Source organism: Oncorhynchus mykiss, chromosome 7, assembly GCF_013265735.2.
Source record: "Oncorhynchus mykiss isolate Arlee chromosome 7, USDA_OmykA_1.1, whole genome shotgun sequence".
NCBI classification, from domain to species: Eukaryota; Metazoa; Chordata; class Actinopteri; order Salmoniformes; family Salmonidae; genus Oncorhynchus; species Oncorhynchus mykiss.
In genome coordinates, this window is record NC_048571.1 from 56,167,296 (window position 1) to 56,194,795 (window position 27,500).

Below are 27,500 nucleotides of genomic sequence, written 5' to 3' on the forward strand. Positions count from 1 at the left end.
CGCGGGAATTAATGTCATTCATATGCCCCGCGGAAATTACTTTTCAAATGCATATAATCTAAAACATGCAAATGAGGCTGGCTTTATGCTCCCTGTTTAATATGAATTATCATTTTGTGAATACCTATTATTACTGCATACATTTCTCCAATTATATTGTTCTTTTTTGTCACTTTTGCATACGGACAGGCGCGTGCTCACACACACACTGTTTGCAGTGGTATTTCTTTTTGATGTGGGTATTTTAATGAGGAGTAATACAGATGGTAATGACATAGTCCACTCCTCTTCCTCCCTCTCTCTTTTTCTCTCCCCCTCTCTCTCCCATCGCGTTATGGTAAATGATTGGGGTGAAGAAGATGGGTGTGGGTTCTGATTTAAAAACGCCAATGTTTCACAGCGTGGCCGCAATTTCATCCTCAAAAAAAGACTTTATTCTTAAGTACAAATGAAAACACAGGCAATACAAGTTGTTCTTGGTGAATTTTGAATTGGCAAAGTGAAATATTCATGTGTTTTAAAAGTGAACAGTGCATGTTTAGTTTTGTCTTTCTCTCCTTCATCCTTTGCTTCTTGTGATAAAGGCCTCAGCAGGGAAATGAATGTCCTTTCTCAATTGAATTGACGGCATCCCTTTTTCAAATGAATTACTCTATTCATTTATTTATATTGCACCATCAATTATTCTATTAATATTAGTAGGTTTCAAATTAGTAGTACTTCTCTCGGTATTCTCTCTACTCCTATTAATTAGCATGCATATCACTTTAACAAAGATTTTTCTTTCTCTTCTAAATGATAAAAGAGACATTTTTTTATTCAATGAGAACCGCCTTAGAAAGTATTAATATTTTAGTTTTGTCCCAAAAGACAAAAACATGGAGAAAAGCAAAAAGGAATCGCAGAAAACTAACAATTACCAGAATAACAATATAGACTGTCACTACTGACTAGGTCTGGTTGTTCCTTGTTTTCCCCTTTGAGGTGTAAAAAACAGAGGGAATAGTGTGTGTGTGTGTGTGTGTGTGTGTGTGTGTGTGAGGGGGGGGGGGGAGATATCATCTTGTTCTGCCACTTTTTGGATATGGTGTGGGAATTAATTACTGCAGTGAAGCCTTGGACCAAGTTCAAAAGTACTAAAATTCAATTAATTTGAAAAGTGGACATGCTATCGTTTTCCCCGCATGTCTCCTTTAAAGTCTGCCCTGTTTTTATTACGGACTTATTCAATTATATTTGATTAAACCCTCTCTGATCCAATCTATTAATTAACTGGGAAATGCAAAGTGACCGACTTGAAAGCAGATGAATAAAATTATATCTTGTCCGTTTATTAAAACATTTTACGCCCTCGTTTTTTAAATCCCACTTCAGCACTTTATAAAGTCAGTTTTCCAGGTGAATCGGTGTATTTGTTTTCACTACCTCGTAACCATTTTGATTTGCTAAATAAAAATCTGTTTTCGCCTCAGGCATTTGACGAGCACAATTACATGAATTAATATAGCTGAGTCCAGCCTCGTTTCCACAATGGGGGAAGAAAAGCTAAATGTCCAGAATTGTACATAGTATTCCTACTCAAATAATGAAAGGTTGCTCCATCTGCGTAATTAAGTTTATGGAGTTGCCACAGTGGAATGTGTAGGATATCCAGGTCAATATTTGCAGAGGGATGTAGTAATTTCAGGAGCAAGGATCTGATGATTCCACAAGGCTGAGAGAAGGCTAACTTAATGTTTCACACAAGTGATCCATTCATACAGCAAACCTTGTATTGGACTGGGGGAAAATATCATATCACACTGCTTATTCCACATGGAGAGATATGTTGAATATATGAAAGGCTGTGACAACATTTATAAAAAGCACATTTATTCCTGACAGACTAATGTGACAGTTACTTAGACAACAAGCAGGCAGACGTTTAACCCTGAAACAAAGGGGGATTCAGTTTGGTTTAGAAGCCTTCTATTTTATGAGAGCTTTCTTCAGAGATAAACAAAACCAAACACACTTTGACAGGCTTGACACATACAAACACATACACACACAGGCGATGGGAGCGAGCCGCTCTCTAATGCAGGATGCTTTAGTACCACCCATCTTCTGTCTGTCTTTTGATTCATGTGACACCTGTTACTCTCCGACGCTGTAATATGCACACACACACACACACACACACACACACACACAAACCACACCCCCCCACCCCCACACAAACCACACACACACCACACACACACACACAAACACGTCAGGATCTGTCTCTTTCTTTCTGACTTTTTCTTCCTTCATTGCTTTCTTGCTTCCCTCATTTGTATCACTCTTCGTGTTCACAGTGTAATACGTATCATTTTGTTTTGGCGTCACAGAGATGTGGATAACAGTTTTGATGGAGTACCACGTGGCCCTCCGTTTAACCTCTCCTCTTCTTCACAATCACACCTTCCTCTGTCCTCAGACCAGCTGACTCCTCTGTCTTAGGCATCATCCCTCTCTTCTTCCCCCTCTTCCCCCCTCCCTGCCCACCCTCTCACCGGTATAGTCATCCCTCTAACTCACCCACCTCTCCCACATCCCCCTCTATCTCTCTCTCTCTCTATGCCTCTCTCTCGCTCCATCTGAAGGTCATTCTAATAAAGGCGTCTCATAGGACCTAGCTGCTAATTGCTCAGTGGCGCGCAAGCTGGTTTCTGATGGTAATAAAGAAACCACCTCTGTTCTCTCTCCCCCTCTCTACCCCCCTCCCTAACCCCTGTTCTCTCTCCCCCTCTCTACCCCCCTCCCTAACCTCTGTTCTCTCTCCCCCTCCCTACACCCCTCCCTAACCTCTGTTCTCTCTCCCCATCTCTACCCCCCTCCCTAACCTCTGTTCTCTCTTCCCCTCCCTACCCCCCTCCCTAACCTCTGTTCTCTCTCCCCCTCCCTACACCCCTCCCTAACCTCTGTTCTCTCTCCCCATCTCTACCCCCCTCCATAACCTCTGTTCTCTCTTCCCCTCCCTACCCCCCTCCCTAACCTCTGTTCTCTCTCCCCATCTCTACCCCCCTCCCTAAACTCTGTTCTCTCTCCCCCTCTCTACCCCACTCCCTAACCTCTGTTCTCTCTCCCCCTCTCTACCCCGCTCCCTAACCTCTGTTCTGACATGTTAAATACAATCTGGGTATTAACACTGTGGACTGTCATAGCCTGCCCTTACCCTGCTATTACCCCCTAATACTGGAAAAGGAGGGAGGGTGAGAGGGGGGGGGGGCAGAGGGTGAGAGAGGGGGGGCAGAGGGGATTATTCATTCTCATGATCACAAGAGGATGTTCAACCGGCCGATGTCTTGACCCTTATACCTCACACACACACACACACACACATTCACATTCCACACACACAACACACACATGCACGCTCACACTAATAACCCTCAATTCTTCAGAGTGTAGGACTCGTGATTTTACCTAAGATAAATGAGGTGTGTGAGAGGCCTGCTCCTTCTCCAAATATTTGTCTGTGTGTATGTGTGTGTGTGTGTGTGTGTGTGTGTGTGTGTATGTGGAGAGCACCACTCCCAGCTAACACATAACGTTCTGAGAACCTTGTTTCTTAAGTGGGAATTTCAGTACTTCAGCATAACGTTTTCTGCAGGTTTCCTCCTGGTTCTATTTAAAGTCATGTCGTCAGAACATTAAGAAACTTTACATAAAAAAAACACAACAAAACATTAGTAACGTTCAAAGAATATTCTAAGAATATTATTTAAGAACATAAACATTCCATTCGCAGTGTCAACAAACATTTCTCTATCCTCTATCTTGTTAAGTGTGTTCAGGTGTGTTGGCCGCGCCCACTAATTGGCCCTACCTGATCTAAATGAGTGCTTGTTTCCTTTGAAATGGGGTGTGTTTGAATAGACTCAAATCAACAGCTCTGTATGTTTAAAAAAAATACAGCATGCTAGCGCCATCCTGGTGGTGCAGTGGACTGTTTCCATGGATAGAGAACAGAAGATCATAGGATTGACACTGTTACAAAAAAAATGTGTTTGCACGATTCATTTCCATGTGTCCTATCTGTGCTTGGAGTTGAAAACGGTTAACTTAAGCTAGCAGTGTTATTAAAAGTCTTATTGAAAACATGTTCTCAGAACATTAATTAATTATCTTCAAATAGTCTATAATTGACGTTCTCTTTAATAAAACCTTCCAGGAAAACTTCCAGGGTTCCCACAACTTCCATGGAACCAAATATGCTAGCTGGGCTTCTAGCAGTCTACGGGCAAACTGGTAAATCACTTACTGCACTCTAAAAAGAGGGGTCGGGGTTGAGGAAGGAGTGAATGTTTGCCTGGGTCACTCACACACACGGAGCGATCTCATCTGTGTGGAATGTGGTGTGTGTTTACCTATGGCTCCTAAGCCCACCTGACTGAGAGCTGTAATCTTTATGGCCTCGGCAAACAGGGACTTTGTCTTCAAAGAACCACAATCTCACATACACTCACATGCGGACACACACCCCCACACACATGCTCAGAAAGCCCAAGCACCATATGGCCAGTCCAGACTCTAGGTTGTGGGTCGGTGCGTGTTCTTTTTTAATATCAACTTTTTATTATTGTCTCCTTCAGTTCAAGGCACACACCTCTTCTAGCTGGCTCCCTTTGCCTGTCCCTCCTCCGCTACTTCTCTCTCTATCCCTACTCCTCTGTCTCTCTCCTCTCCCTTCTCTGTCAGTTCAGTCCCTGGCCTTGATCATTATATTTGTCCTTTAACTACAGTAGATTATTATTGTGACGGTTCGCAATGAAACGTGTTTCCTCACAAGTCTCCTCTCCTATAGGAGAGACAGGGGGAGGGGAGACAAGGGGAGGGGAGGGGGGACAAGGGGAGGGGAGGGGGAGACACGGGAGGGGAGACGAGGGGAGGGGGAGACACAGGGGAGAGGAGGAGGAGACACAGGAGAGGGGAGGGGGAGACACAGGGGAGAGGAGGGGGAGACAGGGGAGAGGAGGGGGAGACACAAGGGAGAGGAGGGGGAGACACAGGAGAGGCGAGGGGGAGATACAGGTGAGAGGAGGGGGAGACAGGGGAGAGGAGGGGGAGACACAAGGGAGAGGAGGGGGAGACACAGGAGAGGGGAGGGGGAGATACAGGGGAGAGGAGGGGGAGACAAGGGAGAGGAGGGGGAGACACAGGAGAGGGGAGGGGGAGATACAGGGGAGAGGAGGGGGAGACAGGGGAGGGGAGACGAGGGGAGGGGGAGACACAGGGGAGGGGAGACCTATTTCAGTACTTGAATTTCTGAGCTCCCAATTCAAGTTCAAGTAGACTACTTCAAGCCCCTTTTATTGTTTAAAATTGCAGGTGAAACATGGAAAACAACATGTATTTGTCATGTTATTTCATTAGCAGATCATATTGTTGTCATTATCTCCAGAATAATTCACATGAATAGCTTTGGGTGTTGCGCAATAGTCTATCCTACACTCACAGTATACTGTCCAATCCGAGCCACAAAAACATATGAAAACATAAATGTATTACCTTAATGCTTTGTCTGTTAAATCCAAAGAGGACCTGCTGTAAATCAAGCAGACAACAACAGATGATCAATATCAATTAGCTAGGGATATTAGATCCTACGTGGATCCAGGTACAGCTGTCTTCACCCACATAATGAACAAGGCACATTCTAGACATTCCTAGCAAACTATTTTTTCCCCTTTTTTGGGGGGGATAGATCAGCTTTAATATATATATATATATATTTATATATACAGTACCAGTCAAAAGTTTGGACACACCTACTTATTCAAGCGTTTTTCTTTATTTTTACTATTTCCTACATTCTAAAATAATAGTGAAGACATCAAAACTATGAAATAACACATATGGAACCATGTGGTAACCAAAAAAGTGTTCAACAAATCAAAATATACTTTATATTGTAGATTCTTCAAGGTAGCCACCCTTTGCCTTGGTGACAACTTTGCACACTTGACATTCTCTCAACAAGCTTCATGAGGTAGTCACTTTGAATGAATTTCAATTAACAGGTGTGCCTTGTTAAAAGTTCATTTGTGGAATTTCTTTCCTTCTTAATGTGTTTGAACCAATCAGTTGTTTTGTGACAAGGTTGGGGTAGTATACAGAACATAGCCCTATTTGGTAAAAGACCAAGTCCTTATTATGGCAAGAACACCTCAAATAAGCAAAGAGAAATGACAGTCCATCATTACTTTAAGATATGAAGGTCAGTCAATGTGGAATATTTCAAGAACTTTGAAAGTTTCTTCAAGTGTAGTCGCAAAAACCATCAAGAGCTATGATGAAACTGGCTCTCATGAGGACCGCAACAGGAAAGGAAGACCCAGAGTTACCTCTGCTGCAGAGGATACGTTCATTAGAGCCTCAGAAATCGGCAATTAACTGCACCTCAGATTGCAGCCCAGATAAATACTTGACAGAGTTCAAGTAACAGACACATCTAAACATCAACTGTTCAGAGGACACTGCGTGAATCAGGCCTTCATGGTTGAATTTCTGAAAAGAAACAACTACTGAAGGACACCAATAAGAACAAGAGACTTGCTTGGGCCAAGAAACATGAGCAATTGACATTTGTCCTTTGGTCTGATGAGTCCAAATTTGAGATTTTTGGTTCCAACCGCTGTGTCTTTGTGAGACACAGAGTAGGTGAATGAATGATCTCCACATGTGTGATTCCCACCGTGAAGCATGGAGGCAGAGGTGTGATGGTGTGGGGGTACTTTGCTGGTGACACTGTCAGAGATTTATTTAGAATTCAAGGCACACTTAACCAGTATGGCCACCACAGCATTCTGCAGCGATACGCCATCCCATCTGGTTTGCGCTTAGTGGAACTATAATTTGTTTTTCAACAGGACAATGACCCAAAACACACCTCCAGGCTGTGCATGGGTTATTTGACCAAGAAGGAAAGTGATGGAGTACTGCATCAGATTACCTGGCCTCCACAATCACAATCACCTGACCTCAGTGAAGGAAAAGCAGCCAACAAGTGCTCAGCATATGTGGGAACTCCTTCAAGATTGTTGGAGAAGCATTCCAGGTGACTACCTCAGGAAGCTGGTTTAGAGGATGCCAAGAGTGTGCAAAGCTTTCATCAAGGCATTGGGTGGCTTCTTTGAAGAATATATATATATATATATATATATATATATATATATATATATATATATATATATATATATATATATATATATATATATATATATGCGCTATCACAACAGCTGTTCATTACTTGACTGTCATTCAGAAAAATAACTTCCTGGATCAGATGATGATGTGTGAAAATATCACGCTTAACTAATCAGCTGGACACCAAATGCACACCCAATATTATGCATAATTACTGACGAATCATGTTAATGACAGCTAGGATTTAAGTTTTAAGTATTAAGGTAAGGTGACTCTTTTGGTTAGAAGCATTCGATTTTGCAATCACATACATCATTTTGGATTTGTGTGTCCATGAAACTGTTTTCAGCATAAGGAGACATAGTTACACTACATTTCTGAGATGTCTATACAAAAAGCTGTCCAACAGCTAGATCCAGTATTATTACAGGGTTCAAGTTCAATGTCTAATTGAACTGATTAATGATTAATATATGATATAACAACAACTTACACTGCCATAAATGCAAGGACAGAAAAGTTATGTTTTATGTCACACCATTTTTGGTCAAATCCGTCAAGACACCAACCATGATAAAGGGTTAAACATAGGTTTAAATCAACTTGAATTTCATTTAATATAGCTATGATCCCCCTTATATATTCATGTAAACATTGGCAGATTATCACATTGATTTATCAACTGCTGAAACAAGTTGTCTAGTGTAGGAAATCCTCACTGGTACACTAGTTTATAGAAAGACCTTTATATGTTAGACTGAATCAGCTGGGTAAGGAAGAGGCCAGGACAGTCTGTCTCTCTCTAGGCCTGAGGCCCTTTGAAGCCGTCCAGCCGGCCTGAAAACCCTTGACCCGAAGCTCTCTGCTAACTCCTGTCTGTCTGGCAGCTAATTCAGCTCACCTGCTAGCACTGGTTATAAGCCAACAGAGCCTGTGATAGCTAGCATTAGCTTAGCCGTGCGCTAAAGGCTAACTTGCTAGTGTTGGAGAGGGGCCGGTGCAGCCTGAGACAGCTAGCGTTGGCCTTTAGCTTGCAGCTATATGGCTGCTAGCAACCAATCAACTCGCTAAAGAGACAGCTGGGCTGAATGAAGGGATATCCACTCTGTAGCAGATGAGGAAAGAAGAGAGGGGGAGAGAGCGATGTCTGAATAATGAAAGAGGGAGTGAGTGGATGAGTACCTGGCCAAGTGTGTGTTTGGGGATTTCTGCTTTCCTCTGACCTCATCTTCTTTTATTGAAGCTAATCTTCAGTAGCTCAAAAATGCCACGCAGATATTCTCTTTTTCCTCTTCCTTTCTTTATTCCCATTGACAGAGGAGAGGAGGACGGGAGCAGGGAGGAGACGTAGTCGACTGTGCTGCAGTGTTGGTCTTTTGGGTGGTTGAGCACACACACAGAAAAATAATGCCAAGTGTAGCAGTGTGCCATGGCTAGAGAGTGACCGTGTGTGTGTCCGTGCGTGCATCTCTGTGTATCCCCAGAGCCCCCCCCCATATAAAAGAGGAATGGTTGAGTGCCCAGCTAAGCAGTCTTCAAGCGAGGATCTCTCCTTTACTGTCAGAACATTCCAGCCTGTCCTAATGTGGAGCAGGGGGAGGAGAGTGGAGAGGTGAGGGAGGATCAGCAGGCTGAGTGGACGCGAGAGGGAAGCCTGAGGTCTTTGATGGTGATGGGACAGGCAGGGTACAGAGGAAGTGCAGGGCAGAGAGGGAAATACAGGTTTACTGGCCAGAGACAGCCCATATGGACACACTATTCTCTCTCTTTCTCTCACATATACACAAACACACATACACCTGCCCTCTGGCCTGCGGTCTAGCTCACATAAACACACCCTGTCCTTCCTCTGGTGACTCAAACAAACAAAGAACCGGCATTCATTTATCTACACACCCGCATGTACTCACATACACATATAGGTCTCAGAGTAGAGAAAACCGCATTCAAACACAAAGCTGTTTGTTTATTTTAGATAGACATTTCTGGAATGCACACTCTGTTTAAGAAAATATAGAAGAAGCCTGACAACACAGCAGAATGCTGGAGAGCAGAGCAGTCTTCATGCTGGTGGTAGGTTCTCAATATGTGTCTTTTTCTAGCTGCCCTTAGGGACTAGTGTTTGAGTGAGAGTGTGTTTATGGTATTATCTGCATGAGTTGGGTGACTGGGTTATCTAAATGCTGTGGCGTTTATATTTACCAGGGTTAGAGATGCTCTAGTGAACCTCAGACTCCAGATCCAGTACGCGTGCTCACACACGCACGCACACACACACACACACGCACGCACGCACGCACGCGCGCGCCTGTGACTGAGTTTCAGTTTGTATGTTTGTAGTAGAGCAGAACTGTAATCTGCACACTCCACTGAGGGGCTCTGTTTCAGTGGCCTGAAGGAGAGAGAGGGGAGACAGATAAGAGGAAGAAAACAGAAAGAGAAGGGGGCATAGACTGAAAAAGGTAGAGCCGGAGTGGTGATAGAGAGAGAGTGACAGACAGAGAGAGATGTGGAGATGTGTTGGCACAGACCCTACTCCCCCCACACCCCTCCCTCCTCCTCCCTCCCTGGTTCCCTGTATTAATAAGCAGCGTTCCTGGGAGCTGATGCAAGGCGAGGAAACAGGCATTCAGGGAGCAGTATAAATATTCCCACATGAGGCTTAACATGATAAAGACTTAATAACCCAGTAAGCTGCTGTAAACACACACACACACAGACACACACACGCATACACTTCACATATACACACACAACTACTACTACACACACACACACACACATACGGGGAGGGGGAGGAGTTGACTGCAGGTGTGCAGGAGTAGAGCCAATCAGAGATGTGCCACAGAGAGGCATCTGAACCTGTCCTGAAAGAGAACAAGGGATGAGATAGAAGAAGACAAAGAAAGAGGAAAAGCGAGGGAAAGATTAAGGTAAAATAAATAAACACTGACAATGGGTTGGGATTTGGAGCAGGGGTTAGCTGGGGCATTACATTGTGTACTATCACATAGTGTGTTGTTGTAATATGTTGTTGTAGTGTATTGGAACAGCATATTGGTGTCTTATTGGTTCTAGTGGTCAGTACTGTTGTATTACTTCAAGCTGTGATGTGTGTAGTTGACTAAAACCTCATTCCTGTTCTGGAGCTGCAAATCTTAACCAGTTTGTCAACAACCTGTCTGCCTCCCGAGAGAATGTGTCTGACAGTGTGTGTGTGAGAGAGAGTTATGATAATGAAGAGAAAGTTCTGGAAGGATACTGTCCTGTCTCCATTGCTCCCAGACAGCTAGCCAGTGATCCTGGTATTGTCGTAGGACAGGAAAGAGCTTTACGAAGGGATAGGGCTGGGAGACCAGACTTGATCTGATGACTATCTTATGAGTGTTGATCACTCATACAGGGTTATCAGTGGCTGCGGGTGGGATGCACCCGTCTCCTCCTCCCTGCGTTCTACAAGGCCTTTTAGCAGATTCTCACTAGGGTTGTAAAGGGAGGGTATATTAATGGGAACTTTTTAGCTTTCAAGTTATTTTTACCTTTGTAAGAGGACATCTAGTGGCCTTTTTGTGTACTTCAGATTATCACAGGTGTCTGTAATTATCTCTGGCCCTGTGTGTGGCCTTATCACATAAAATATATAAAATAATAAAATAAATATGATTTTAAATAAACATTGAATTACAAAGCTGTAAAACATTATCCGAAATATAAACCTTCAATATAGGGAAAACCTTTGGTGTTTAATAGGAGGTTTTTAGCATTAAATATCCTTTATATAATTTTTTTATAGACTTTATTTATTTATTTTTTACTTATATATGTCTGTTTTTAATTATTTGGTGTTGAACTGCTGGCAGTTGTGAAGAATTTCAATAGTTGAATGAGTTGCAGAGTTATTTGAAAATAATACCATTGCTGATTAGATGCTTTTTTTTCTTTCATTGAGGCTGTTTTCTCTTGAACCATTTGGTCTATCTGCTAGACCAGGGCTCTCCAACCCTGTTCCTGGAGAACTACTGCAGCATTTCTCTCCAACCCCAGTTGTAACTAACCTGATTCAGTTTATCAGCCAGATAGTTATTACAATCAGCTGCGCAATAGATTAGATTTGGAGCTTAAACCTACAGGACGGCAGTTCTCCAGGAACAGGGTTGGAGAGCTCTGGTCTAGTGGATAGACCATGTGGTAGATAAAATATCAAATTATAATAGATCAAATTAATACTTTATATGAATACTTTTGTTTTAAGTCATTCAAGTATAAATGACCAACGCTACCATAGATGACCTGTTAATTAACAACATTTCAGATGATTCCATTAACTTTAGTAAATGACTGGTAGCTTTGAAACCCTAGTTCTTACTAAGGAGCCGTTGCAGCAGCTACCTGTAGCAACAGGACATATTGGAAGATCCACCCAGCTTCATCAATTACACATGAGGACCTGCTCATACTAGAGAGAGAAACAGAGAGAAGTGTGTGTCAGCGTATATTACTCTAGCAGGGTGTCTCTCTCTCTCTCTCTCTCTCTCTCTCTCTGTGTCTCTCTCTCTCTCTCTGTCTCTCTCTGTCTCTCTCTCTCTCTCTCTCTCTGTCTCTCTCTCTCTCTCTCTCTCTCTCTCGCTGTCCTATCTCTGTGGCATGTTCAGTCCCATTCTCTCTCTCTTATCCTCCATCCCAACTAAAATGGAGAAGAACACTTTATTCCCCATCTATCCCAAACACATGATGTATCTCTCTGATCTGTACACCTCCTCCCTTTTCTCTCCCTCCCTCATTCTTCCTCTCTCCCTCCATCTATCCATCCCTCCCTCTCTCCAGGGTAGTGGGAATGCCTCTTCCTGCTCGTGCTCAGGTCAGGGGTTCAGCTGCAGGGGGTTTGGTGTGTGTGTGTGTGTGTGTGTGTGTGTGTGTGTGTAACAGGTCAGGGCAGGCCTCTGCACAGGAAGCTCTTCTGCTCTGCCAGAAACACATAAAGCGATGTGTGTGTGCTGCGTTGTCTGTCTCGCAGCTCTAATCAAAGGTAGATTTATGCCTGTGCCTCTCCTCTGACCTCCTATTACTATAGCTATATACACCCATTACAGGATATGACATAGTACACACCCATTAGAGCACCATAGTGTACCACACAGCCCTGTGTGTGTGTGTGTGATTGTTCATGCGTACGCGTGTGTCTACCTGTATAAAAGTGACAGGTCCCTCCTTCAACCCTCGTTCACCTCCATACTCTCTCTGCAAACTCTCTCTCTCTTTCTCTCTATCTCTTCCACTCCTGGAGGTATGCGGTAGAGAGAGAGGCAGTGATAGCTAGTAGACAGTGATTCATGGTTAGAGAGGCGTATGAAGCGTCTGCTGTGGGATGAAGTCAATGAGCTGTACAGTCTGGAGGAAACTCAATCTGTGCCTGAAGACCCTTAAAGACCTTCTAATGCACTCAGCACAACATAGGATCAGCTACTATACCTGTTCTGGAGGGAGGGAGGTAGACTACTGGCCACACATAACTGTCTTCACCTCACACAGAGAGAGCGAGAGAGAGAGAGTGAGAGAGTGAGAGAGAGAGAGGTATTGAGTTCTTAAACTTGAATTTTTTCACAAGGACTTATACAGGATACTAACCTTAACATCAAAACCTTCAATCCAAATCAAAATTCCAGACCTAAAACCTTGATTTTGGACAAAATGACTTGAATGGACTATTACTACCAAGGACTATCAAAAACAAAACTTCTATCATACCAAAACCTGCAGAACAAACACAGCGGAACCTGGAAATACCACCCAACACAACACTGAGTGAGTAATGTTCAGTCTAAACCTACTTCTGAAGCCAAAAAATAAAAGACAATAATCCCACCTCCTCCTAACAGCCCCCCTGTCAGGTCCCCTGATAGCTCTCCTGACAACCCCCACACATCCACTGAGGACACACAAAAGACAGAGATTGTGCCCCTCGTTGACTCAAAAGCTGTCATCAATGCAAAGGGTGTCTACTTTGAAGAATCTCAAATATAAAATATATTTTGATTTGTTTAACACTTTTTTGGTTACTACATGATTCCATGTCTGTTATTTCATAGTTTTGATGTCTTCATTATTATTCTACAATGTAAAAAATAGTAAAAAATAAAGAAAACCCTGGAATGAGTAGGTGTGTCCAAACTTTTGACAATAGTCAAATGTCTACTGATTGCTGAATATCTGGTGCTTCTGTCCCCAACCAAGGAGGGCCTACAGCAGCATCTAGATCTTCTGCACAGATTCTGTCAGACCTGGGCCCTGACAGTAAATCTCAGTAAGACAAAAATAATGGTGTTCCAAAAAAGGTCCAGTTGCCAGGACTACAAATACACATTCCATCTAGACACCATTGCCCTAGAGCACACAAAAACCTATACATATCTTGTCCTAAACATCAGCGCCACAGGTAACTTCCACGATCTGAGAGACAAGGTAAGACAAGCCTTCTATGCCATCAAAATGAACATAGAATTCGACATACCAATTAGGATGAATCAAATTCCTTTTATGGTTGTGAGGTCAGGGGTCCACTCACCAACCAAGAATTCACAAAATTGGACAAACACCTAATTGAGACTGCATACAGAATTCTGCAAAAAAATATTATCTGTGTACAACTTAAAACACCAAATAATGCATACAGAGCAGAATTAGGCCGATACACGCTAATTATCAAAATCCAGAAAAGAGCCGTTCAATTCTACAACCACCTAAAAGGAAGCGATTCCCAAACCTTCCATAATAAAGCCATCACCTACAGATAAATTAACCTGGAGAAGAGTCCCCTAAGCAAGCTGGTCCCGTTCACAAACACAAACAGACCCAAAAGAGCCCCAGGACAGCAACACAATTGGACCCAACCAAATCATGCGAAAACAAAAAGATAATTACTTGACACATTGGAAAGAATTAACAAAAAAACTGAGCAAACTAGAAGGCTATTTGGCCCTAAACAGAGAGTACAGAGTGGAAGAATAGCTGACAACTGTGACTGACCCAAAATTAAGGAAATCTTTGACTATGTACAGACTCAGTGAGCATAGCTTTGCTATTGAGAAAGGCTGCCGTAGGCAGACCTGGCTCTCAAGAGAAGACAGGCTATGTGCACACTGCCCACAAAATGAGGTGGAAACTGAGCTGCACTTCCTAACCTCCTGCCAAGTGTATGACCATATTAGAGACACATATTTCCCTCAGATTACACAGATCCACAAAGAATTAAAAAACAAATATCTATTTTGATAAACTCCCATATCTACTGGGTGAAATACCACAGTGTGCAATCACAGCAGCAAGATGTGACCTGTTGCCACAAGAAAAATGCAACCAGTGTAGAACAAACACCATTGTAAATACAACCCATATTTATGTTTATTTATTTTCCCTTTTGTACTTTAACTATTTGCACATCATTACAACACTGTATATAGACATAATATGACATTTGAAAATGTCTTTATTCTTTTGGATATTTTTGTGAGTATTATGTTTACTGTTCATTTTTTAATGTTTATTTCACTTTTGTTTATTATCTATTTCAATTGCTTTGGCAATGTAAACATATGTTTCCCATGCCAATAAAGCCCCTTTAATTGAATTGAGAGATAGAGACAAGGCTTAAAGAGCCACGCAACTCCCAATAGCCGTCTGTCAAAAAGCACAACTTTTGACAATAACCAGAGATGCCGTGCGTGTGTGTGTGTGTGTGTGTGTGTGTGTGTGTGTGTGTGTGTGTGTGTGTGTGTGTGTGTGTGTGTGTGTGTGTGTGTGTGTGTGTGTGTGTGTGTGTGTGTGTGTGTGTGTGTGTGTGTGTGTGTGTGTGTGTGTGCAGAGTAGGGTTGTCTTTGAGGGGAGGATGTTTGATGCGTGTTCTTAGGGTCCCTCTAATTAGAACGCTCTCCTTCGACAAACACAACAAAACGCGCCCCTCCTGAGTTTGTTGTTGGTTTTGAAAATACAAAGCTCGCTAACACAGGGAGCGGGGATGCATTTGCCATCGTTAAGAGAAAGCGTGAGCGTGGGAGAGTGGGAAGGAGAGACAGAAACAGAGAGAAAGTGAAGGAACAAGAGAGACGTTTGGAAAACACAACAATCTTCAGATGAGCTGGGCCTGTGAACTGTTAATGATGAGCCCAATCTCTGATTTCTGCAACCAGTTTTAGAAATAAACTTTCTCTGTGTTTGCTTCTGCCAGGGGGGCACAACATTCCATATGGTGGCATTCCGCCCATTGTGTGAGAAACCCTGTGTGTGTATGTGTGTTCCACCTGCCTTCGGAGAGAATTAATGTTTTATTTTTCTCCAAGACAAGAGCAGGTGAGATCGCTGGGGGTGCTGCTAATAGAATATATGTGGAAAAACAAAGGGCTGTGTATGTGTTGCTTAGTCATGAGTATGTGGTGTAAAGGACAAACTGTATTAGTTCACCGCAACATCAGCTGACAACCTCAAATCACACTGAAGCATCTTCCCTTCCTGCAGCCCCTCCCTGACATTAGTCCTACAGGCCAAACATCAGGCTGCCCTCTTCCTTCCCTCCTCCCTTGTCCTCTTAAGCCCTCTCCTCCCCACTTACCTTTGGTCCCTCTTCACACATATATCACCTTCTCACTCACCCCCATCCCCTCACCCCTGGCCCTACAGTCAAATCTGTGTGTGAGCAACACTGTGTCCCCTCTCTCTCTCTCTCTCTCTCTCTCTCTCTCTCTCTCTCTCTCTCTCTCTCTCTCTCTCTGTTGTTCGTTGACCCATGGCTGCATTCGTTCACCGTCACCTAATCTCTGTTTGTCTTTCTTTCTCCTCCCTCGCTCCCAGGTGCCACGTGATGATGGTGGAATCAGCCTCTGAGACCATTCGAACTACGACCTCCAATCAGAACGGAGTCAGCAACCTCAGCAGCCAATTGGATGGCGGGGGAGGGAGAGAAGGCGGGTCCAACGGAGACAACAATGGGGAGATCAGCCCAGTGGACCTACTGCACCTCCAGCAGCAACAGGTGTGTGTGTGTGTGCACTTCATGCTCAGTTGTTTGTGCTTGTGCGCCTGTGTGTGTTTGAGTAGTTGTCTAACACCCAACAGATGTGCAACATATATTATTATTGTTTAGAAGAACTATGTACAGTCGTTTACATGATGTAATTCTGATTCTCCCAATATGTTGAGAAGACGTGCTGACATATAGATGGCAAATAAAACATATGTCCATCTTATTGCAGTCAGATCCCTGGAAGCTTTTAACTATGTGACAAATTGCATCATCTTCACTTCATTTTCACTCTCTCCACTGGAGAAACGACTTGTTTCATTAAGGCGCGTGTGTGTGTGTGTGTGTGTGTGTGTGTGTGTGTGTGTGTGTGTGTGTGTGTGTGTGTGTGTGTGTGTGTGTGTGTGTGTGTGTGTGTGTGTGTGTGTGTGTGTGTGTTTGTGTGTGTGTGTGTGTGTGTGTTTGCATTTGATAACTGAAAAACACTGTATTTATTGGTGTGGGTTTGTGTGGACAAGCTTGTGTATGTGTGTGTTTTATTTCAAGGTTGGTGACACAATAGCGTGATGTGGTTGGTGTTGCGCTGTTTTAGTTCCCCCTGGTGCGTCAGTGTTTCCCCTCCCCTAGCCACTGTATCAGATAGAATTTCCGTGCTTCCTGGAGTTACTTGGCTGAAAATCCACATTTGTTTCCCGTTATCCCAGATCCCCAAATTCCTCCTCCCTGACTCTCTATACTGCCAGACTAGTGACATCACACACACGCACATACTGTAGATAGGCCTATAAACAGGATAACATTATTTGAGTTGAGGCCCCTATATGAAAAGAGCAGCAGAGTAACTATAGTGGTTATAATGAGGGTGGATTATGTAAATGAGAACTTCTACTTCTCCACTCTTATCTTTTCTCTTTCTACCTTCTCCCTCCTCCCTGGTTTTCTGACTGCATCCTCCCTCTGTTTCCTCTGAAACCTCCAGCACTGGATACAAACCCTCAGCCGTACCTCACACAAGTAGCTCTTTATTCTGTGGCCCCGTCTCTTTTTTTCTGTGTTGTTGCACCTGCGTGTCTGGGTGTGCGTCTGTGTGTGTATGCAGTGGTTATTTCCTCCCTTATATGCCTTACCAACCTCAAACATACCACCCTCTCGCTTTCTATCTTTCCCTCTCTTCCTCTCTCTCTCACTCTCTCTCTCTGTCTCTCTCTTTCCTCTCTTCCTCTCTCATTCCCTCTGTCTCTCTCCTTCCCTCTCTTCTTCTCTCACTCTCTCTCTCTGTCTCTCTCTTTCCCTCTCTTCCTCTCTCATTCCCTCTGTCGCTCTCTTTCCTCTCTTCCTCTCTCATTCCCTCTCTTCCCTCTCTTCCCCTGTCTCTCTCTTTCCCTCTCTTCCTCTCTCCCTCTCTCTCTCTCTTTCCCTCTCTTCCTCTCCCTCTCTTCCTCTCTCGCGCCCTCTCTTCCTCTCCCTCTCTTCCTCTCTCGCGCCCTCTCTGCTTGACGGAAGGGAATCTCAACCGTTCCTCTAGTTCCTGGAGTTACAGTCGGTCTAGTCAGAATCTCTACTGTGTATCTAATTTATCATACCATGATGGAATGGAGATATTTACATCTGTCTGTCTCTCTCTCTCCTTCTCTTTCGCTCCATGAAGAGTAGAACAGTGATCTGTGTATTTATGTTCTCCTGTCATCACCACTCAATACACCCCACTCCCCCCTCTCCAGCCCAGATCTGAGTTCCGTGCCAGTAAGCATTGCATGGTCCTTTTGATATCACAGCTATACCTTAAATACCCATTTTCTACCCCTTTATCTCTCTCTTTCCCTTTTTCTCCTAACCTCCTCTAATCTCCTCATCCACCTGAAGTACAGAGCAGTGTAGGTGGTTAAACACCCTGTTTAGACGCACTGAAACAGAGAGGAACCACTGAGACTCTTTACACGCACGCACATACAAACACACCCCTTACAGAAAAAACACATGAATTTCACGTGATCACATGTGAAGTGTGTGTGTTTTCATGTGATCATGTTATGTTATATGAAGTTAATTTGATAACATGAAACTACACATGTGAAATTGTGTGATATTCCACATGTAAAATCATGAGACACACACACACAGTGCTCTTCACAGGCGGCGTTGTCAGAATACAATGCCGTCTCTCCCTGGGCCCCTTGGGAGCCTGGGAAAAATCACAGCCATCTCCAGCCGTCAAACCCCTCCACGGCCTCTCTTTCTCTCTCTCTCTCTCTCTCTCTCTCTCTCTCTCTCTCTCTCTCTTTCACTCTCTTTTTGGTCAGAGCAGCAGGTCGCAGGGTAAAGTGAGGGAAGGGTATTGATAGGGCTGGGCGATATGGCCAAAATATAATATCCCAATTGTGGTATTAAATGATGGTATTAGATGGTGTTTTGTTTTTCAATTATAAAAGTGTGCTTTCATTTTGCTTGATGAGTTATTCATGACCCTATGATGGCAACACATACACTGTACATCTAAGTCATTTCAATGTGTCTTTCTCTATTCTGATTGTTTTATACTGTTCACTTAAACTTAAACCCTAAATTATTTTCAGCATTTTCAAAAATAAAATGCATTTCATGCACTAATTTGATCATTTTCGGACTGCACAATATAGGCAAAAAAATATGCCTTCTTTTTAACCAAATATTGCAATTACTACTTGACTTGCGACTTGTGTGAATTGTTGAAATCATGGAAATATAATGATTATTCAAATTCTATAGTTAGATTATAATAGTGGGCACTTTGAATACAGTGTTTGACATGACAACGAACTCAGAAAGCCAGGGAGGAGCTATTGTGACAGGGTAGGAACCAAAGTGTTGGTCAGTGTTTCCTAGGGTACCCTATAATCTTTGACTACATTAAATGTTTTCTCTTAGCTACTTCATGTAGCTAACATATTAATGCATCGCCTATTCCTCTTTGATTTAGAAGATACTGTTGCACAAACACCTCCCACACATGTGGTGACCTCACCTGGTTTAAATGGTGTCTCTAGAGACAAAACCTCTCTCATCGTCACTCAATGCCTAGGTTAACCTCCACTGTATTAACATCCTACCAAACCCTTGTCTGTACATTTTGCCTTGAATCTATTCTTCCGCGCCCAGAAACCAGTTCTCATAGCCTTTAGCCCTACCCTTATCCTACTCCTCCTCTGTTCTTCTGGTGATGTAGAGGTTAACCCAGGCCCTGCAGCGCCTAGCTCCACTCCCATTCCCCAGGCGCTCTCATTTGTTGACTTCTGTAACCGTAAAAGCCTTGGTTTCATGCATGTTAACATTAGAAGCCTCCTCCCTAAGTTTGTTTTATTCACTGCTTTAGCACACATTTCCATCCCCTAACTATAACATTTCCCGACAAGATAGAACTGCTAAAGGGGGCGGAGTTGCAATCTACTGCAGAGATAGCCTGCAGAGTTCTGTCATACTATCCAGGTCTGTGCCCAAACAATTCGAGCTTCTACTTTTAAAAATATACCTTTCCAGAAACAAGTTTCTCACCGTTGCCACTTGTTATAGACCACCTTCATCCCCCAGCTGTGCCCTGGACACCATATGTGAATTGATTGCCCCCATCTATCTTCAGAGCTCGTACTGTTAGGTGACCTAAACTGGGACATGCGTAACACTCCGGCCGTCCTACTATCTAAGCTCCTCAATCTCACACAAATGATCAATGAACCTACCAGGTACAACCCCAAATCCGTAAACACGAGCACCCTCATAGATATCATCCTAACCAACCTGCCCTCCAAATACACCTCTGCTGTCTTCAGGATCTCAGCAATCACTGCCTCATTGCCTGCGTCCGTAATGGGTCTGCGGTCAAACGACCACCCCTCATCACTGTCAAACGCTCTCTAAAACACTTCTGCGAGCAGGCCTTTCTAATCGACCTGACCCGGGTATCCTGGAAGGATATTGACCTCATTCCATCAGTAGAGGATGCCTGGTTATTCTTTAAAAGTGCTTTCTTCACCATCTTTAATAAGCATGCCCCGTTCAAAAAATGTAGAACCAGGAACAGATATAGCCCTTGGTTCACTCCAGACCTGACTGCCCTTGACCAGCACAAAAACATCCTGTGGCGTACTGCATTAGCATCGAATAGCCCCCACGATATGCAACTTTTCAGGGAATATAGGAAACAATATACTCAGGCAGTTAGGAAAGCTAAGGCTAGCTTTTTCAAACAGAAATTGGCATCCTGAAGCACAAACTCCAAAAAATTATGGGACTGTAAAGTCCATAGAGAATAAGAGCCCCCCCCCCCCCCCCCCCCAACTGCCCACTGCACTGTGGCTAGGAAACACTGTCACCACCGATAAATCCACAATAATTGAGAATTTCAGTAAGCATTTTTACCTGGCATTTTTACCATGCTTTCTACCTGGCTACCCCTACCCCGGTCAACAGCCCTGCACCCCCACAGCAACCGCCCAAACCTCCCCCATTTCTCCTTCACCCAAATACAGATAACTGATGTTCTGAAAGAGTTGCAAAAATCTGGACCCCTTCAAATCAGCCAGGCTAGACAATCTGGACCCTCTCTTTCTAAAATGAAATGGTTGCAACCCCTATTACTAGCCTGTTCAAACTCTCTTTCGTATCGTCTGAGATCCCCCAAAGATTGGAAAGCTGCCACAGTCATCCCCCTCTTCAAAGGGGAGACACTCTAAACCCAAACTGTTACGTAGCCATATCTATCCTACCCTGCCTTTCTAAGGTCTTCGAAAGCCAAATTAACAAACAGATCACCGACCAGATCCTACCTACCAGAGTACCTTCTCCTCTATGCAATCAGGTTTCCGAGTTGGTCATGGGTGCACCTCAGCCACGCTCAAGGTCCTAAACAATATCATAACCGCCACCGATAAAAGACAATACTATGCAGCCATATTCATCGACCTGGCTATCGATTTAGACTCTGTCAATCACCACATTCTTATCGGCAGACTCAACAGCCTTGGTTTCTCAAATGACTGCCTTGCCTGGTTCACCAACTACTTCTCAGACAGAGTTCAGTGTGTCAAATCGGAGGGCCTGTTGTCGGGACCTCTGGCAGTCTCTATGGGGGTGCCACAGGGTTCAATTTTCGGGCCGATTCTTTTCTCTGTATACATCAGTGATGTCGCTCTTGCTGCTTGTGATTCTCTGATCCACCACTACGCAGACTACACCATTCTGTATACTTCTGGCCATTCTTTGGACACTGTGTTAACTAACCTCCAGATGAGCTTCAATGCCATACAACTCTCCTTCCGTGGCCTCCAACTGCTCTTAAATGCAAGTAGAACTAAATGCATTGTCTTCAACCGATCGCTGCCCGCATCTGCCCACCCGTCCAGCATCACTACTCTGGACGGTTCTGACTACAAATACCTAGTTGTCTGGTTAGACTGTAAACTCTCCAATCCAAAATTAAATCTAGAATCAGCTTCCTATTTCGCAACAAAGCATCCATCACTCATGCTGCCAAACATACCCTCGTAAAGCTGACTATACTACCGATCCTTGACTTTGGCAATGTCATTTACAAAATAGCCTCCAACACTCTACTCAGACTGCATCCAATTTGCTATCACAGTGCCATCCGTTTTGTCACCAAAGCCCCATTTACTACCCACCACTGCGACCTGTATGCTCTCATTGGCTGGCCCTCGCTTCATATTTGTCGCCAAATCCACTGGCTCCTGATCATCTACAAGTCTCTGCTAGATAAAGTCCCCCCTTATCTGAGCACACTGGTCACCATAGCAGCACCCATCCGTAGCACACGCTCCAGAAGATATATCTCACTGGTCACCATAGCAGCACCCATCCGTAGCACACGCTCCAGAAGGTATATTTCACTGGTCACCCCCAATGCCAATTCCTAATTTGGCTGCCTTTCCTTCCAGTTCTCTGCTGCCAATGACTAGAACAAATTGCAATAATCACTGAAGCTGTAGGCTCATATCTCCCTCACTAACTTTAAGTATCAGCTGTCAGAGCAGCTTGCCGATCATTGCACCTGTACATAGCTCATCTGTAAATAGCCCATCCAACTACCTCATCCCCATAATTGTATTCTCCTTTGCACCCCAGTATCTCTACTTGCACATTCATCTTCTGCGCATCTATCACTCCGGTGTTTAATTTCTCAATTTTAATTACTCCGCCACTACGGCCTATTTATTGCCTTATCTCCCTAATATTACCTATTTGCACACACTGTATATAGCCTCTTTTGTGTTATTGACTGTACATTTGTTTATTCCATGTGTAACTCTGTGTTGTTGTTTGTGTCACACTGCTTTGCTTTATCTTGACCAGGTCGCAGTTGTAAATGAGAACTTGTTCTCAACTGGCCTACCTGGTTAAATCAAGGTGAAATAGAAAATGGTGGAGCAACAACAACAGCGCTCTTTGAGTGACAGGGGAGGTGGTCTGTGTGGAAAGTGGCATGAAGAAAGAGAGAGAGCAGAGAGAGAGAAAGTGTATCACATTAACAAACCAAACATTGAAATACCGTTATAAAAGGTACAGTAAATACCCAAACTGGTCCATAAATACCGGTATCTACACTGAGTGTACAAAACATCAGGAACACCTGCTCTTTCCATGACATAGACTCACCAAGTAAATCCAGGTGAAAGAAGGATTTTTAAGCCTTGAGACATGGATTGTGTATGTGTGCAATTCAGAGGGTGAATTGGCAAGACAAAAGATTGAAGTGCCTTTGAACGGGGTATGGTAGTAGGTGCCAGGCGCACCAGTTTCAGTGTGTCAAGAACTGCAACGTTGCTGGGTTTTTGACGCTCAACATTTTCCTGTGTGTATCCAAAATGGTCCACCACCCAAAGGACATCCAGCCAACCTGACTCAATTGTGGGAAGCATTGGCGTCAACATGGACCAGCATTCCTATGGAACGCTTTCGGCACCTTGTAGCGTATGCCCCGACAAATTAAGTCTGTTCTAAGGGCAAAAGGGGGTACAACACAATATTAGGAAGGTGTTGCTAATGTTTTGTAAAGTCAGTGTTGTGAAATACTGTATACCGCCCAGCCCTAGGTAGTGAGAGGAGTGAAAGTGTAAAAGTGTAGGGTGTGTGAGAAAGAGAGCGAGAGAGTCCCTACAGGCAGGTAGATGTAACATAAGGGGAGTGGGTAAGAGGGTGAGAGAGATGGACGGGGGAATGGTGGAGGGAGGGAAGGCTGTGGGATAGAGGGAGAGGGGGTGGGGGGATGTAGGGAGGGGTGTATTTCTGAGACGTGTCAGAAAAGGGCGCCTGGGCCTCCCTGAGGAATGTGCCCTGTCTGCCTCTCCAGAAAGAACAGAACGAGAGAAAAGAGAGGGGACAGAGGAGAGGGGGGAAGTCCTGCCTCCCCACCCCGAGACCAGAGGGAGATGGAACAACTCAAGCTGTACCCCATACCCAGAAAGAAAAGCGCGAGAGAGAAAGAAAGAGAGCGCGTATGAGAGGAAGAACCAGGAGTGAACACAAGTGGAGCCCCCAGCCTCTCTCACAAAGCCAGGATTCCTGCATGTTGTTTTTTTCTCTCTCAATCTATTAAGTGATCTTCACTTAAAATTCTCTCTTTCTTTCTCTCTCTCTTTCTTGCTCTATCACTTTCTACCCCTGACCAGATGACCTCTCGAGAGACAGCATGATGCTCCCTTTTTCTCTGAGGGGTGAGAGGAGGGAGGGAGCAGGAGGAGGTTGATTCCACAGGACTGTATGTTAAATTGTGCATAACAGGTTACAAACATCACCAGACAAATCCCTCCCAAAACTCAAAGCACTCTGTGTGCGCTTATTCACATGCATGGGTGCGTGTGTGTGTGCGTGTGTGTGTGTGTGTGTGTGTGTGTGTGTGTGTGTGTGTGTGCGCGTGTGTGTCTGACGAGAACCAGGTGTCTCCCTCGCGTTCCTTAATTTTTTTCCCCTTAGTCTAGTATTTTTAATGTAGGCTTGATCACTAAGTGTTCACCAGTACCTCTATCCCTCCCTCTCTTTTATATTACCCCCTTCATTTCATTCTCTCTATCTCCCCCCTTTTTCTCTCTGACATTCCACCTGCTGCAGAAGCCTGGGTCTCTGCCAGCCCACTGTGCAGGGGGTGAAAGAGAAAGAGAGAGAGTGAAAGAGAGAGGGAGGGAGAGAAAGGGGGGACCGAGGGAGAGAAAAGTGAAGCTCACTGCCACTGAAGTGCCATTTCCTCTTGGAGTGCCACTCAACTGTAAACGAAAATAAGGAAGGAAAAAGAGAGTGACTCACATTTCAGACTAAAACACAGTCAGCATAATTGACGTACACACACACACACACGCACACACACACACACACACACACACACACACACACACACACACACACACACACACACACACACACACACACACACACACACACACACTCAGAGACAGAGACAGAGAGTCAGAGACAGATTGAAGTTAGGTCATTCGTGCCCTGGGAAGTTAGGGGAACATTGGGTGAAACAATGACCGTTTCAGAACAAGCTTTGAGTTTGGAAATCTATCTTCTCCCCCCCTTCTTCCTCCATATACAGTGGGGCAAAAAAGTATTTAGTCAGCCACCAATTGTGCAAGTTCTCCCACTTAAAAAGATGAGAGAGGCCTGTAATTTTCATCATAGGTACACTTCAACTATGACAGACAATTAGAAAAAGAAGTTCCAGAAAATCACATTGTAGGATTTTTTATGAATTTATTTGCAAATTATGGTGGAAAATAAGTATTTGGTCACCTACAAACAAGCAAGATTTCTGGCTCTCACAGACCTGTAACTTCTTCTTTAAGAGGCTCCTCTGTCCTCCACTCGTTACCTGTATTAATGGCACCTGTTTGAACTTGTTATCAGTATAAAAGATACCTGTCCACAACCTCAAACAGTCACACTCCTAACTCCACTATGGCCAAGACCAAAGAGCTGTCAAAGGACACCAGAAACAAAATTGTAGACCTGCACCAGGCTGGGAAGACTGAATCTGCAATAAGTAAGCAGCTTGGTTTGAAGAAATCAACTGTGGGAGCAATTATTAGGAAATGGAAGACATACAAGACCACTGATAATCTCCCTCGATCTGGGGCTCCACGCAAGATCCCACCCGTGGGGTCAAAATCTCTCTTCAGGTTCACTTCCAGGTCAGGGAGAGAGGGATAGTTGGACAGGGCTGAGGCACAGAGGATGGAGAAGGAGGGCTGGCTAGAACAGAGTGTGCCGGGTAGAGGAGGGAGGGGTGTGTGTGCATATGTTTAAACTCAGTTCTAATATCTATTCTCTGATTGGACAGAGGTGATTCTGACAAAGCATAGAAACCTCAATAACACCAGTGACTGTGTGTGTGTGTGTGTGTATGTGACTGTGTGCTTATGTGGCTATGTGTGTATGTGACTGTGTGTGTACTTGGGTGTGAACGTGTGTGTGTATGTGACTGTGTGTGTATGTGACTGTGTGTATGTGTATGTGTATGTGAATGTGACTGTGTGCGAGTGTGACTGTGTGCATATGTGACTGTGTGTGTGTATGTGACTGTGTGTGTGCTTGGGTGTGAACGTGTGTGTGTATGTGACTGTGTGTGTATGTGACTGTGTGTGTATGTGACTGTGTGCGTATGTGACTGTGTGCGTATGTGACTGTGTGCGTATGTGACTGTGTGCGAATGTGACTGTGTGCGTATGTGACTGTGTGTGTGTGTTTTTGGGCGGTAAATTGTGGGCCAGTCTGTGTTGGAGTGATGTCATCTCCTAAAAGCATTCCCGTGCTCTGACCTTGCCCTCACACTTTGTGTCTGGGGTCACCACAGGTCACCAGAGGTCACATAGGTTGGGGGAACAGGGGTCTAGGTGAGAGGGGGGAGGGGGGAACCGTTGCCTAGTGTCACAGTACACCCACTGCTGTTACCACGACGATACAAAGGGACATCCATAGTGCCCACTTCCTGTTGCATTCTTAAAAGGGGCCCCTTTCTTTATCTCCCTGTCTGTCTCCTCCCTCCCTCTCCTCACTCTCTCTTTTTTCTTTCTTCCTTTCATCCTCACCTTTCACTTTCTGTATATATTTTATCCACTATGGGCAGAATCCTAACTCAGAATCCTGACTCAGAATCCTAACTCAGAATCCTAACTCAGAATCCTAACTCAGAATCCTAACTCAGAATCCTAACTCAGAATCCTAACTCAGAATCCTAACTCAGAATCCTAACTCAGAATCCTGACTCAGAATCATAACTCAGAATCCTAACTCAGAATCCTAACTCAGAATCCTAACTCAGAATCCTGACTTGAGCACTCCCCTTGACTTGAGAGCAAATCATGCATTGATGTCAATAGGATATTGATGCTAAAATGTGCGTTATCTCAAATGAGGATTGGGCCTTAGAAGCCTCCATCAATGACGATATGGGGTTGTGTGCAACTGAGAGTTTAGGGGAGAGGGAACAGTCAGACAGCCTAGGGGTTAGGAATAAATATTTATACACTTGCTATATGGTCAGGTTAGGGAAGAGCCAACACACACACTAATGGTTTATTCAGTTAAACACAAGTTTATGTTTTTTATTTAACCTTTATTTAACTAGATAAGTCAGTTAACAACAAATTCTACCACGGCCAAACCCTAACGACACTGGGCGCCGCCTTATGGGACTCAATCACGGCCAGTTGTGATACAGCCTGGAATGGAACCAGGGTCTGTAGTGACGCCTCTTGCACTGAGATGCAGTGCCTTAGACTGCTGTGCCACTCGGGAGCCCTCAAATGAGACAGACGACGTCACAGAGTGGGGGGTTTCTTTAAAGATCATGTAATACTGACAATGTGGATTAAAGACACATGCACTCCTACACACACACACACACACACACACACACACACTCCTGCTCAGATGAAACGTGCATGGAGATGAATGCCTTCCACGTGTCTCTCTCCTGCTCTCCGTCTTTTTCCCTTCCTCGCTCTGATAATCCATATTCCTGTTTTATGATTTTTTCACACATTGAGGCCTAATTGTGGAATGCTGGGATGTCATATTTATGGGGGATAATAAACAGAATTTACAGCTTTTTCCAAAGGAGCCTTTGAGCAGCCCAAGGATCCCATTCACCCTCTTATTTTTTATTCGATTGGGATTTTTCTCTCTTTTTCTTTTCTTTTTCTCTCTATCCTTTTTTCTCTTTCTCATTCATTCACTCACTCACTTTCTACCTCTCTCGCTCTCCCTCCTTCCCTTTATTTCTCTTTGTCCCTCCCTCTCTCTCTTAGCCTAGGTCCACCAAGCTGATTAT

The 27,500-nt window shown here is 44.1% G+C and overlaps 1 protein-coding gene across 8 annotated transcripts in view; it reads left to right on the forward strand.

Annotated features, from left to right (window-relative positions):
• The window catches only part of foxp4 (forkhead box P4), a 188,193-nt gene that overhangs the window by 59,629 nt on the left and 101,064 nt on the right, over positions 1 to 27,500 (forward strand). For 7 of the 8 annotated variants that reach the window (XM_036983565.1, XM_036983567.1, XM_036983568.1 and 4 more), the window contains exon 2: positions 16,015 to 16,195. In XM_036983565.1, the coding sequence (XP_036839460.1) occupies positions 16,025 to 16,195 (171 nt within the window). In that variant the 5' untranslated portion in view covers positions 16,015 to 16,024. Of the gene's footprint in view, positions 1 to 12,769; positions 12,976 to 16,014; positions 16,196 to 27,500 lie in introns of those variants that run through there. The other variant, XM_036983566.1, reaches the window with a different exon arrangement.